Below are 15,471 nucleotides of genomic sequence, written 5' to 3'. Positions count from 1 at the left end.
AGTGTGTTTGTGTAGTGTGTATAGTAAATGCAGTGTGTTTGTGTAGTGTGTATAGTAAATGCAGTGTGTTTGTGTAGTGTGTATAGTAAATGCAGTGTGTTTGTGTAGTGTGTATAGTAAATGCAGTGTGTTTGTGTAGTGTGTATAGTAAATGCAATGTGTTTGTGTAGTGTGTATAGTAAATGCAATGTGTTTGTGTAGTGTGTATAGTAAATGCAATGTTTTTGTGTAGTGTGTATAGTAAATGCAATGTGTTTGTGTAGTGTGTATAGTAAATGCAATGTGTTTGTGTAGTGTGTATAGTAAATGCAATGTGTTTGTGTAGTGTGTATAGTAAATGCAATGTGTTTGTGTAGTGTGTATAGTAAATGCAATGTGTTTGTGTAGTGTGTATAGTAAATGCAATGTGTTTGTGTAGTGTGTGTATAGTAAATGCAGTGTTTGTGTAGTGTGTGTATAGTAAATGCAATGTGTTTGTGTAGTGTGTGTATTAGTGAATGCAATGTGTTTGTATTAGTGAATGCAATGTGTGTGTATTAGTGAATGCAATGTGTGTGTAGTGTGTGTATTAGTGAATGATGTGTGTGTGTAGTGTGTGTGTATTAGTGAATGCAGTGTTTGTGTGTGTGTGTGTGTGTGTGTGTGTGTAGGTATGTAATGTGTGTAAATGGGGGAGGGGCATTTTTATTTTAAATATTAATTGTACCTGGTGGCAACGCTCTGACGGCCACAGGACTCGCAAGATTTAGACAGGGGAGCTGAAGGGAGCTGCTGGGAAGGTAAGTAAGAGCTTGCTGTGGGCCCTCGAAGCTCATCATGGGCCCGGCGGTCCTGGTCTGCATTATCGGCATCTCTATAGGCAGATACCGATATTGTCGAAAATACTGAATATCGGCCAGACAGTCGATCCCTAGTTTTAACACCAGCGAAACTACCGAATTTCATCCCAACAGAATGAGTTTGTCCATTCGGGTTAGGACGCAATTCGGGACTTTTGTTTGAATTAATAAAATTCCAATCCTATTCGTGCTGCGAGTAGATAGCTCCCTAATTCCCACGGTATTAGGGAGCCATCTACTAAAAGGCTGAAAGACCTAAATTGGCGGGAGGGGACCCTAAAATACAATAAGGGGGGAGGACCTACTGTCCCGTCACCCCCCCATGAGTGGCAGGTGGGGGCCTTAAGTTACATAATTTCTAATGATGATACAAATAATATTAAATCAGAAAAATCAACTTTCTTTTCCATGAATTTCTAGAGACAAAGAAATGATATTGCTCCCTTTTGTTAGTCTACACGTGTATCCAAGAGTCAAACATATAGAACCCTTACTGCACTTCTAAATTCACCTCTTGGTAGGTTTGGCTTCATTCTCAGAAAGCGACATTATTTGTAATCGGTTCTGTATTTATTTTAAAGCCTTTACTGAAGATTACTCAACAGCTCAGAAATGACCAGGCCTTTTAACAATTTTCCCTTTACAATAATGAACTATGGTGTTACTATGCAACATGCTAAGCGTTATTCTAAAGAATGAATTTGCCTTTATCCCTCCAAGGCTGGATTAATACCTTTCATCCTATAGTACGAACGACAACCATCGTACTTGCTAACTGTAAGTTATGAGTCCTATAATTCTATACAGTGCTAAGGATAAAACATTACTACTCTATATGGTCTTTATAAATAATAGGAGTTATTTATGTTCTCATGGAAAAATACATTACTACCATATGTCATGTTTTATGTGTGTATTGTCTATTTGTAAATATGCTTTTACACTGTAATTTAACAGGTGCTACAAATGTTTATTAATGACAAACTTCTAATACATAATTTGTATGCCAGCAGAGAAAATCAACTAAAGTTTTACCTCCACCTTCCAAGCATTAGATTTACTAACTTGCAAACATGTGACCTGCAAATTGATTCTCATTTAAAAGGAAATAAATATAGGAAAATGCCAGTTACATATCCAGTAGGCATGGATTGCCTTATGTTTCTAGAAATTAGTAAGGAATACAGATGTATTGCTCATTGTGTAAATTGCCACAAAAAAAAATAAAAATCAGTTCTTAATTAATATGCAAATAGAACAGGTCTGATTGCAGATGCCACTGACAGTCAAAGCCCAACTGTCAATTGGGCTGGCAAAACTAACGACTTTCGCCCTAATAAAATGAGAGCAGTTCGTCCATTCATACGGAGATGAAATTTGGGACTTATGTCCGGTTCGACATTTCATTCGAATGAATTCTGATCCGATCGCGGTTGCATCTTGCAGCCGCTTAGTAGATTGCTCCCTAATTCCCACGGTATCAGGGATCAATCTACCAAAAGACTGAAAGACCAAGATTGGCCTTTCAGACATTTTTACCAATACCAAGTAAAGATTACTTAGTATTAGTAAATAATCTGCCCCTACTCACTATATCGCAAGTAGGGGCATGTCTAGTAAACAGTGAGCAGCCTGTGGCTCTCCAAAAAATGGTCCCATGGTGGGGCACCTATTAACCAGTGGGGGGGGGGGACATGTTTGTGTCCCCCATAGTCCACACCCGTGTCCCGCGAGTTGGAGCTATGCAACTAAACGAGGCACGGGTGCTCACTGTTTAGTAGACATGCCCCGACTCGCCGCGGGTAGGGGCATGTAGAGAATAGAGGCCTTCAGAAGATTTTAATCTCCCTTATGCTATTATGGAGTTCATATAGACCCCAATAGAGTGAAGGAGGACATGAGGGGTTTAGGAAGTGGCTAAGTAGCTCCCTTCTTGTAATAAACCAAACGAACGAACGAAGAGGGCTTCATTCAGTCGTTTTACATTTCTACTCATTTATTCGTCTTTCTGACAAATGAATGGATGAAATTCCCATTCGAATGCCCAAGTGTTTAACTGGGCATGTGCAGGAATTTCACAGCGATATCTAGTGTGGGCGGATGACGTGTCCCACAGGGACTTCATCTGCACACACAAAGATGGCAGCGCCCAGGACCTAGGTTCAGGCAGAAACTAAAGATAAAAAATAGGCTATATGGAGGGCTAAGGGGCATTTTGGGTTGACTAGGGGGCCAATTAGATGTAGTGGAGTCTGGAGGGGGGGGTTATAAAAAAATAAAATAAAATAAAAATAAACACAACTGGATTCGGCCAAGTGCCGCTTTAAAAGGACTATGAAGAGGAATGAAGATAATCCAATAAAGTGAGAATGCAAACGTTGATCATCAGAATAAAAACAAATTAACAGAAAATTTAATGGAGTGACAAAGTTGTGGGATGCTAAGCAGTTGATTCAATTAATTTCCTTCCCTTCCTCAATGTAATCCCTGATTCACATAACTTTATGGCAAAGAAAAAATGCCAAGTTACCAACGTCTGTCTTGCCTTTACAGTGCACTAATTTCCCAAACCGTTACATAAAAACAACCAAAACATTTTTTTTTCCCCTTGTAAAAACATACTGTGTGTGTAAATAAAATATGTATTAAATGTTCCCTTCCTTTACAGTAGTGAGTAACACGAGAGTATTCAGATACTAAATCACTAGGAAGCATCCTGGTCATGTGGTTTATTAAACTATAATTTCAAATTAAGTCAATCCACGACAGCCAATGACAGGTATATTTGAGAAATTATCGAACTTCCCTAGCCAGTAATACTGGCTTTAACAAAATAGTGTATATGACAAACTCAGTGCAAACAAATAAGCAAAGTAGGCAGGAAGATCATACTTTACTAATGATGTTTAATTATAAATGCTATTCATGGTTTCTAAATAGATGCGCACACAAGAAATCATCACATGCAAAACACATACCGGTAACTTGGCAACGGTCTTGGGTGAATTATGTTTCACAAGCATTAATAACCGTAACATCAAAATGGCAAGGAGATAGTGAATATAAAGACATGCATACCAAACTATATAATGCTACAAACACTGGAGTTTTTGCGTTATTTTATTAAAAAAATATTTTCACATTTCACCAACTTGTAACTAAAGTGTGTGTACATGTGTTAGTACACAGATTATGTTGTAGTTTATTATATATTTGCACATACCTTGTGTCATAAGATAAGCAAATTTGGAAGTGTAACGAAAGATAAAAATCCAGAATAGAAGAAAAAAATATATTTAATATAGCAAACCTTAATATACATCAAAATCCATTAACTCCATAGAGATAAACATGTTACCAGAATTAAAACAAACTACATCGTTCAATTGCCTAAAGGCATAAACAGAATGCTGCAAGGCATGATATCTAACATGAAGCAGATGACCAACGAAAATGAAGCACAAATTGTCACGGTTTAGCAAAGAACAAAATAGTTGCACTTACCGTAGGTAATACTGTTTTAAAGCAAAGGCAGCATTTGCGCATCCTCTTGGGAAATGAAATTCTTCCACTATTTCACCCCACTGATTCTTCTCCGACACCTTGCAACCACACAAAATAAATAAAAACTGCAGTTCAGACACACATGTATTATTTACTTAATCGCAATATCACCTAACAGTAAAGGATATAGAACAATAATAATAATAATAATATGACAGATTTAGAGGGAAAAAACTGTTTTGAAAGACTGTTTCGATACACCGTCTGGGCCGAGCTGTTCCCTACTCTGTCAGCGATCCCAGGGAGGGAGGGGGCAGGGGGTTAGCAGGTCTCCGTGCATTGGGGCTGATCCCCATGTGCAGACATGGCCCGCTAATTTTGACTTGCAGGGAAAGTGCTCAGTGTTAGTAAAGCATCTGCTATTGCCGGGCGGCCAGTACACTGAGGCAAGGATTTAGAGCGGCCGATGGTCCCGGGGGAGGGGGGGCACCCTACCGATCACACATTCTCACCCCCACCCACATATGCCATTACACCTTACACAGCAGCAGCAATCCACCCCCCACAAACTGGCGGCCAGGCAGGGACCCCCAAACCGCCAGTTCAGGCCCTGCACAGCCATGGGCCTTCCCACGGGTTGTGTTTAGGCCTGGAAAGCATGGAGTATCTTAAACTGGGAATCAGGCTACAGATCACCAGTAAGGGCCATTGATGGCAGAGACAGCACAAATACAGTATACATGATATCAGACAGAGTACAAATACAGTATACATGATAGACAGAGCACACATACAGTTTATATAGACATACACACACTGCACCTATACAGTATACATGATATCAGAGAACACAAATACAGTATAAATGATAGACAGACTGTATGTAAACAATAACCTAGTGCACTTACAGCAGTATTTACCAACACAGTTAACACTGACATTAAGGCAAAACAGCATTGAAATGGTAAAAGGTCATTTCCATCGAACATGAGGCTTACTAACTGGTTTTATGATATATAAAAACACCATCTCACCTTAGCAAATCCTCCCAAAGTGGTGACTCTCGTGTAAAGAGAGTGCAAGTCCAACTCTCTGCCGCCAACTGCGGGGATCTTCTTAAACCGGGACCTGCAGGGGACCCAACAATAACAGAGGGTGAGAGAGGTAGAGGAACCCTACAATAACACAGGGTGAGAGGGCCTGCTGGGGGACCCAACAATAACAGAGGGCGAGAGGGCCTGCTGGGGGACCCAACAATAACAGAGGGCGAGAGGGCCTGCTGGGGGACCCAACAATAACAGAGGGCGAGAGGGGTTGCTGGGGGACCCAACAATAACAGAGGGCGAGAGGGCCTGCTGGGGGACCCAACAATAACAGGTGGAGAGAGGGCCTGCTGGGGGACCCAACAATAACAGAGGGAGAGAGGGCCTGCTGGGGGACCCAACAATAACAGAGGGCGAGAGGGCCTATTGGGGTCATAACAGAGGGCGACAGGGCCTATTGGGGTCACCCTCAATCCCACCATAACAGAGAGGCTGCTACACATTTACATGTATAGGGAATACAGCATGTAATTTAGTTAAAATATATTAAATTAAGCACATTGCCTCTATGAATGCGGATAAAACTCCAGGTTGCCAACATTGTTGTCTGTCAGGTCACTCATTGCTTACTAAATAAATCTCTCCATGCATCCCTAAGTATAAAATGTAGCTCAAAATATCCAAGTGGCAGAGATGGAGATGCAAGATTTATTTACCGCAAGGTAGACCATTATGGACCAACAAGTAATAAAGAAACACATGATGAATTATTCCAATAAAAGTATGTTTGAGCTAAAATTTAATGTCACTCTCTCATAGTTGCAGGTTTAAGGATTAAACCCCATATATTTTTCTTGTAGCATTTTGCTATTTGATTACTAACTCACCTTATTAAAAAAAACTCAACTTATTAAAAAAAAAAAAAAAAACATTAATGTGATAGAAAACTAAATATCTAGAGAGACTGATGCCGATTTGTAAATATTAGGATATCTCTACTAAAGTAAGAATTGTGATGAACTCGTTGCAATAATTACCAGAAGCTAAATAATGTTTTGGTTTTCTTCATATTGGCAGTTTAAGGCCTACATATTGCAAATTGTAATGCACTAGTAAATATGATAAAAGCAAATAATTTCTTGCACGGTAACACATTGAACCGGCTTGGTGTAGAGATGCTAAAGCTGGCATTACTGAGCCTGGAAAATGGCTACAAATGTTAAGCATAGACATTAAAATCAACTTTCATTTATACCGAAACAGTGCTATATTGGAGGATTTTTTACTTAGTCTGTGCCCCAGCTCTTTACAGGTTAACAGGTATACCACTATAACCAACTACAAGAAAGCCACTTAGTGTTTAAACAAGCTGGATTAAAATAATTTAGCCTACCACAATTCCTTAAATTGACAGTGTAGGCACTGTAGCTGCTTCTTCTCATTAAAGTCACTACTGTGTCTTGAGTTCCCTGGTACTGTCTTTCTATTCAATGTTAAACCATTTTTAATGTTATATGAAAGGTCCCTCAGGAATCATCAACCTAAACAGCAATGAACATGGCTGAGAATGTAAGCTGACCACTTTCAGCCTATCACCGTTCCCATTCAAGGTATGCAATCTCTGCCCTAGCCACACCTCAAGTAAAGGCAGGGGTTTGGGAAGCCAGGGCCCCTTTTTAATGAAACTGCTTAAAAAGTTGTTTAATACTCAATGGAGGGACAGTGTCAGGGGACTGCAGGAGTTATAATCAATTCCATGAGTTGAAATTGTTGCATACAGTATTCCTTTAAGCAGTATGTACAAATGTTTCTGAAGGTGGGTAATTATTATTTATATAGCGCTAGCAAATTCCGTAGCACTGTACAATGGGTAATATTAGGATTATTAGGGAATAGAGACAATATTGTCTGAGCAGAACTTTTGTCCAGTATACTTGAAGGGACACTGCAGTGAGCTGAAGTTACATTACATAGAGGCAAAGTTGCTTGCAGCGTCCAAGCACTGTAATATATACACCATTTAGGAACAGTTTGATGTAAACCAGGGTCCTAGTGCGTGGAGTCTTCAACCTACTTAGCTACACTGATCATTTCAAAGTAATGCTGCCACAACAGCAACTGGCTGACAGCACTGAATGAACTAGCCTAATCCCTCTCACTCAATCAATGCTGTCCAGGCTCAATGAAATTGACAATGATAATATAAAGTGTTTATTCATATCAAGGGGAATTCTCCATGTGTTGGCAAGAGACCTGGCATATGTGACATTATTCCTAAAGAGTCTGACATTGAGGTAGGGGAGCACTATAAACACAACAGCAAGCTAGAGTTAGTTTCATAAAACGCCAATTTAAAGAAATACAATATGCAGGAAGTAACCCTATGGCTTTGAAGGCAATTTATAAAGGAGCTTTAAAAAAAAAAAAGTTAAATTCAAGTGCAGCAGCTGGCAGAGCATCCCCTGTACATGAAGAGGATCCATCAATCTGGAGTCTCTCTTGGTCTATGGGGCTTTTTTTTTTTTATCCCTTCCTGAATAGCAGTTTGTTTGATATGAATTTATCACCCAACTATAGATCCATTTTTCAGTCCTGTTTTTTTTTTTAGGTTTTTTAAACTGACTCTGTACAAAAAACTCCCAAGCTGCAGACCACACAAGGGAGTGGTGTGCTAAGCAAAGAAGCAAGTAAACTACCTCCTATGATATTACCCCTCCAGGGGGCAAGTCTTATGGCTGATGCATTCTTTAAAATAATTTTTATCAACAGTAAGCTAGTGATAACCTGGGAGTATCTATCGCTGATGTTCAGTTCGGCACTTCCTTAAAGGGACACTCCAGGCACCCAGACCACTTCTGCTCATTGGAGTGGTCTGGGTGCCAACTCCCACTACCCTTAACCCTGCAAGTGTAATTATTGCAGTTTTTCATAAACTGCAATATTTACATTGCAGGGTTAACGCCACCTCTAGTGGCTGTCTATTAGACAGCCACTAGAGGTCACTTCCTGGGTTCTAGCACAGGTTTCCTGTGCTAGAGCGTCGCTGGACGTCCTCACGCTGTGTGAGGACCTCCAGCGTCGCTCAAAACCCCATAGGAAAGCATTGAAATGATTTTTCAATGCTTTCCTATGGGGAGACGTAATGCGCATGCGCAGCATTTCCGCGCATGCGCATTAGGTCTCCTCGGCCGGTGAGCGAGATTAGTCTCGCCCACCGGCCGACGTAATCATTAGGAGGAGCGTCGCGGAGGCGGAGACAGCGGCGAGGGACATCGCCGCTGTCCCAGGTAAGTGACTGAAGGGGTTTTCACCCCTTCAGTAACCGGGGATTGGTGGGTGGGAGGGAGAGGGACCCTCCAGTGCCAGAAAAACGGATCGTTTTTCTGGCACTGGAGTTTCCCTTTAATAAATAAGAGTACTTTGCCAGAAGATAGAGGGCAGAGCAGATCGGCACCATCTACACAACATTGGGGTTAAACAGTTGTTTAAACTATATAACCCATTGATGTAAGATGGCACTAAGAACCTCCAGGCACCGTAACAGCTTCATTAAGAGGAAGTGTTCCTTTAAATTTGTAATGTTTACTTGCATCATCTATGCATTGTAAAACACGTATGGCATAAGATGCATAGCTTAATTAGATGATATAATAAGTTAAAAATGCCAAAATACCAGAGTATTGCAGTATGGAATAATACCTTTTTTATTGGACTAACATAATACTTCAAAGACAAGCTTTCAAAAGTTTGCCTCTCTTTCAGAGGTCTGAAGCAATACTGAGCAATCTGATCAGATTGACCACAGACTTAATTTATGCACAGAATTGACCGTTTTGGGCTGCCTAACCCACGTGTACTGAGTTGAAACACTACACATGTAGACTCCTAATATCATGATGACTTCAAATAGCACAAGTAGTCATGGTGGTTGGAGTAACACTTTAAATTTGAAATTCACTTTGAATTCCTGGCAATTCTCACTTTAGTAATATCCCTGTTGGAGTAAACCAGATGACTGATATGCAGATATAATCTAAATGTATATCTGTGAATACAATGTATAAGGGACACTTTTTTTTTAGATTCAAATGTAACTCGCAAATGTAGTGTATGACAGAGTGCATTTAAAAATGAATAAACTATCTTAAAAAAACTAACTTTTGTTATGTTGTGGCATGTATAATTACACTTTATTCTGTAAAGTTAGTTTACAGGTAGCCTTTTAGTTTACAGGTATTTTAGTTTCTATCTGGTACTTTTGCAAAGTGTCACTATCCTTCCCCAAAACAGTGCTCATCAGACTGCTGATAGTATTCCTAACAATTAGACAGGCCAACTGCAGTCTGTAGATTACTCAGGAAACAGCAGCTCGCCTTGCAGAGAGAATAATTAGCCAGAAACAAAAACCTAAAAATTATTTTAAACTAAATAGCTTTACGGCCTTGACAACTAGAAAAGTATAATGTATTACCATATGCTACAACAGTATGTCTCACTGTATGTCTGAGGAAAAATAAATCCTGTGTGAGGGCCAGAGCAAATATATTTGTCATTCTAGTCAGAAATCATATTTGCCTTTGTCCCAAATCTCTCTTTACTCTTTTCACCTTGCTAGTTTCTCTCTTTGCCTGTGACTCTTCTTTCTTACAGTGTCTTTCTGACTCATATTGCACTTGTCTCTATTATCAAACTTTTGTTTATTTCCCCTGTTTTCATCCTGTGCTATGTGAGTGAAAAGGCTGTGTCCGGTGTATACTGTGTGTGTGGATTATGTGAGAGGAAAGGCTTTGTGTATTTGTGTGTGGGGAGTTTGCACGTTCTTTATATAAGAATAAAAATGTGTTGCTTACCTTCTCTTAGAGAGGAAGTAAGATTCCTAGTGGATCAATCAGGGAAGCTGCCATTTATTTCCCGCAAAAAATATAAATCCCTGGCCAGGTCAGTCATGCCTAGTGTTTCAGTGTGGTAGTTGCCATTTAACCCTTAATAGGGGCTATAGTCTCTCCATTGGTGCAGATCACAGTCAGCACCTTTCCATCCCAGCGTTCAGTTAATGAGTCAGAGCATGGCCATAGTAACACAGTGGCAGCACTCTGAGCTAGGACCGCAAGAGAGCTGACATGAATGAGCGGACACCGGAGGTGCATACTACAAACTCCCTCTCTATAGTGAGGCTGGTGTAAAAAAACATTCTACCAGTTGGGAGGCTGCAAGGTGCAACCAGCATCCCTTGAGGTACACAGTTGAGAACCGGGATGCTACAACATAAAACAAAAATGTATCTTGTGACCTCCTTCAAAGTTATTGTAAATTAATGAATAGATAACCATCTGGAATGCTGCGAATCACCACCTAAACCAGATTTGTGTGCCCACCATGAACTTGATTAGCTCAGACATGTATTTTTCCTCTAGAAGAGCGCCTTTTCCAACAATACTAAAATACTATTGTGGATTTATTTACTTACAAAAAAATAGCTATTTTCTTTCACTGCTCTCTATTTACCTGCACATCTATCCAACACTACTGCATCTAGATCAGAAGTTTTATCCATCCTCTTGATGCAACATTTATGGATAAGCCTTTCAAATGTTCACAATCTGTTAAAAAATATTTTCAAGTGGTTCATCTACAGAAGTTACCATTAAAGGGAAACTAAGGTGCCAGGAAAACAAAATTGTTTTCTTGGCACCATAACTCCCTATAGTGCCCTCTAAGACATCGGTCTGGGGTTAAAAACCTCTTCTGTCACTTACTCAAGTCCAGCGCTGATATCACTTGGCGCTGGCTCAGGTTCCGCCTCTGCTCTTGACATTGGCGGTGGAGATCTCATGCCCATGTGCACCAATGGTTGCTCTCGCATTAGTAGTTCCCGTCATAGGAAGGCATTATACAATGCTTTCCTATAGGGTTTCGGGTGACACATAGCGTGAGGATGTCCAGCGCCCGAAAACCAAAAGCCGCCTAATGACGTGTTGCACGTGTTCGCCTCCACTTCCCAGACTAAATTCTACGGGCAGTGATCACCTATATTGGTATAATCCAATATATAGTACCCGCCATTATGGCTGTATAACTACTGCACTTAACTTCCCTCTACCTTACTATAAAGCAGCAATAATAACACCTGTTAATGCTTAATGAGGAAATATAAATAGTAATGCAATTTTTTTCTTCAGGCTGTGGGTAGATGATGAAATTGACCAATATCATCTGAATCTTTCACTCAATAGCCATCTAGATAATTCTCACATTTTCCAGAATTGAGGAGGTGGGGGGAATATTTAGAATCTGGAAGAATTATTCCACAGTACACTGTCCAAACTGTACCTCACATCCATATCATACAAGAACATGAAAAAATAAAAAACATAACCAAACTGTGCAGGGAAATATCAAAAAGCCAAACTAAAACACCCAAACGTGGGACTGTAATGTCCTCGAATATTTATCAGGCATAGCAGAAACATTTTAATTTAAAAATGCATCCTCTGGTCCACCCTGTTCCAGCAAGAAATGTATTTAAATAAAAGATATCTCCTATGCTGATATAAACATACCTATATCAGATCATCACAGGACCTTTTCAATGAGGTAATCATTAGAAAAAAGTGACCCCTTAAGTGTTGCGGTTTTAACAACTGACCACAACAAATACAATATTAGACCTGGATATTATATTGGTTCTGTACTAAATTATAACAAATTTACACATCAGTATCATTTTGCCTTTGACAATAACTAATGCTTATATATTTTTCAGTATGCAACAGCCTCCCAGCACAGAAGCAAAATATATAGCCTGTGATGTGTGTGGTATTTATTATAAAATGTGGGTAACCCAAATACTACACAAGGCCTTGGATTAAAAATAAATTACCAGACCTTCCCACAATGCCTGGAAAACCAATTCACCCGGCAAAACTTAGTATCCAACTGAGAGGCAGTACTAAGGAGTATAAACAAATAACTTTCAAGTGATGCAGGCAAAGCATCTTCTTTCTGCCTCATGTAACAAGTGCTACCACAAAAACATCAACTTCCCAGGTTGGGAACTGAGATCCCCCCTCCCCCCTTCTCTAACTATTTAAATATTTGTAAATAAGATCCACATGAACCTGAGAGCACAATGTGTTATGATTCTGCTCCATTACAGCATGTGTATCCAAGTATTTATACAATCACATTATGCATACAGTGTGTATAGGGTATAATATATTCTATATATATTATAAGGAAAGTGTGTCCCCAATTAATGTAGTATTTGTGTTATTTTGAGTTATTGGGATAGCTGATAACTTCCTTGGGTGGGAGATGTTAATGGGATCAGCAGGCTGGTGTGTCTGTATAATGACCCGGTTCGGTCCCCTGTCTGTATAATGACCCGGTTCGGTCCCCTGTCTGTATAATGACCCGGTTCGGTCCCCTGTCTGTATAATGACCCGGTTCGGTCCCCTATCTGTATAATGACCCGGTTCGGTCCCCTATCTGTATAATGACCCGGTTCGGTCCTCTGTCTGTATAATGACCCGGTTCTGACCCCATCCCTCCCTCCCCCCCAGTCCCGAGGAAGCTCACCCTCTGCTCTCATGGAACTGCCGCAGCTCGTCCAGGAATGCCAGCCCCTTCCTCCGGTGCTCGGGCTCGGTTTTGGCGGTGGGGTTAGCCATGGTCCGGGGTTAGGAGGAGGAGGGGGGGGAGGGTGTCCTCAGATAACCGGTTGGTGCTCGGGCTCCTTACAGGAGGGCCGGCCGCCCGCTCATGGAGCGCACAGGAGGTGCCGGGGGTCCGGTTGTCCGCGGTGTGAGCACCGAGCTCGGTGTGGGTAGCGGTGCCGGCGGTGGTCTCGGTGCGGCCTGTCCGGTGGCGGGGGTCTCGGTGCGGCTCGGTGTCAGTGTCCCGGTTTCGTGTCAGGGAGCATGCTGCTGCCGGCCCGGGCTCCTGGTCTCCCCTTTGTGTGGAGTGCCTTGTGCCGGCGGCGGCTCCGTGCGGTGTCCGTGGGTGACGGTGTCCGTGATGGCGGCCGCGGCGGGCCCTGCTCCGGGGGGTTTCCCTCCCTCCCCTCCCCCCGATGCCCCCTCAGTCCGGTACCCGCGCGGGGGGCTGCTGGCTGCGGCGGCCGCGGAATCCCCGCTCCTCACTCCGCCTCACAGACAAAAAGATTCCCAGGCCCTGCGCGGCGGCCGCTGCTGCTCCTGGTGCTGGTGAGAGGGGGGCAGAGAGCGCAGAACAGCGACCCCTGAGCGCCGGCCGCGGGTACTGCAAGCGAGGCCTTCTAACTACCAGCAGCTACCGCCGAGCGAGCGCGCGCCCGCCAGCCCGCGCGCTTTACACTTCGGGAAGAGAGAGTCTGGGCAGGCGGCGTGCACGCGCGCACAGAACGGAGTCTGAAGTACAGGACGCCGTGCGCGCGCCCGACAGACCGCGCGAGCCGTCACCTTTTTTTTTTTTTTTTTCCTTTCGAGGTCCGCAACGCGCGCGCGGCAGGGAACAATAGAAGAGAACTAGTTGGAGCTCCTCTGTGAGAGAGAGAGAGTGAGAGAAGGATAGGAAAAGGGGAGTTTAAGGGAGCGTGTGCAAAGCGACGCCGGCGCTGCCACGCGCACCAGCCTCAGCGACAAAACATGAAGAAAAAAAAAAAAAAAACGACCGTTGGGACGGCTGACTTAAGGGACCGTGGCGAAAGTGCCAGCCCTGGACGAAGGAGTTATTTTTGAATGTTTTACGTCATCAGGCGCTGGGAGTTCGCAGCTGAATCCGAGCCCAGCCAGAGCGAGGGAAGTTAAAGCACCTCACACGTGGGGCTTCCCAGAATCCCCCGGGAGTCCAGACAGGGCTCCATACACTGTGTGTGTGTTTACATGAAGCCACCATGAAGCAGCCAGAGCCACCATGTTACCATGGGCAACAAGGGGAAAGTGCTACCCCTGCAGTATGCAGCATTCATATGCACAGGGTTATTCATTATTAAAGGGTGAATTGGGAATTCAGATTAGCCAAACTGAAAACAAAAGCAGAATTTTGGCTTAAATTTCACATTTTAGGGGTTTGTTCACTAAACTCTGAATTGTGTCACACTGAAATCAGAATCGCCAAATTGTAGTCAAAAAGCAACAAGTCTGAAATCTGTTAGAGTGACAGCCCTAATATTTTTAATGTCACGCGTGTGCATTCTGCTTGTGTATGGGTGTTATATGTGCGTAAGCAGTATGTGGTATTGTGTGGGTGTGTTTATGCATGTATTGTGGGCTGTATATAGTGTGTGTTTGTGCATGTATTGTGTGTATGTTTATGCATGTATTCTGGGCTATATATAGTGTGTGTGTGTGTGTGTGTTTATGCATGTATCGTGTGCTGTATATAGTGTGTTTATGCATGTATTGTGGGCTGTATATATATATATATATTGTGTGTGTGTGTGTGTGTGTTTATGCATATATTGTGGGCTGTATATATTGTGCGTGTTTATGCATGTATTGTAGGCTGTATATTTATATATATATATATATATATATATATATATATATATATATAGTTTGTGTGTTTATGTACGTATTGTGGGCTGTATATATTGTGTGTGTGGTCTATTTTTTTCATGTTGTGTGGAGGTGCTTTTTGTGGGTTTTAGGTATGGTCGCTGTCTATAAATCTGTGTGTGTGGTTGTGGGCTTTTTTAAAATATTTGTGTTGGGGAGGATGGGATAAACACACACAGCCACCAATACATACTGTTGCACACATACTGCCACTTACATACATCCATGCACATGCTACTACACACATTCACAATAGTGTTATTTTAACCAACCTCCCTTTTGTTGACCATTTAGCTGTAGGAGTGTGGCTTCTCTCGGGTCCAGTGGGAACCAGGCTGAGAAGGCACAGTACTGCTGCGGCACACTTCTCTGGTCCCATGCGGTTTCTACTTTCAGACTGTTGGGTGGGAGTGCTCTAAAATAATTTCCTCTCAGCGCTGGCCAGCACTGCCCGCCGCTACCACCAACCCCTGGTTTAGAGAATAATCCTGGTTCTGTACTGGTAAATAGATTAATCAATGCAGTTCATTTAGAATCACTCATTAATTA

General features: G+C 42.1%; 1 protein-coding gene across 1 annotated transcript in view; it reads right to left on the bottom strand.

Moving 5' to 3' along the window:
- Positions 1–13,626, bottom strand: part of ARID2 (AT-rich interaction domain 2) — an 87,669-nt gene extending 74,043 nt beyond the window's left edge. The window contains exons 1-3 of the mRNA XM_063446947.1: positions 12,965–13,626; positions 5,378–5,471; positions 4,344–4,441 (exon numbers count right to left, since the gene is read on the bottom strand). Coding sequence (XP_063303017.1) covers positions 4,344–4,441; positions 5,378–5,471; positions 12,965–13,056 — 284 coding nt within the window. The 5' untranslated portion in view covers positions 13,057–13,626. The remainder of the gene's footprint in view (positions 1–4,343; positions 4,442–5,377; positions 5,472–12,964) is intronic.
- Between the last annotated feature and the right edge of the window lie 1,845 nt (positions 13,627–15,471).

This window comes from Pelobates fuscus, chromosome 3, assembly GCF_036172605.1.
Source record: "Pelobates fuscus isolate aPelFus1 chromosome 3, aPelFus1.pri, whole genome shotgun sequence".
Taxonomy (NCBI): domain Eukaryota; kingdom Metazoa; phylum Chordata; class Amphibia; order Anura; family Pelobatidae; genus Pelobates; species Pelobates fuscus.
This window is presented reverse-complemented; position numbering and strand designations above follow the sequence as displayed.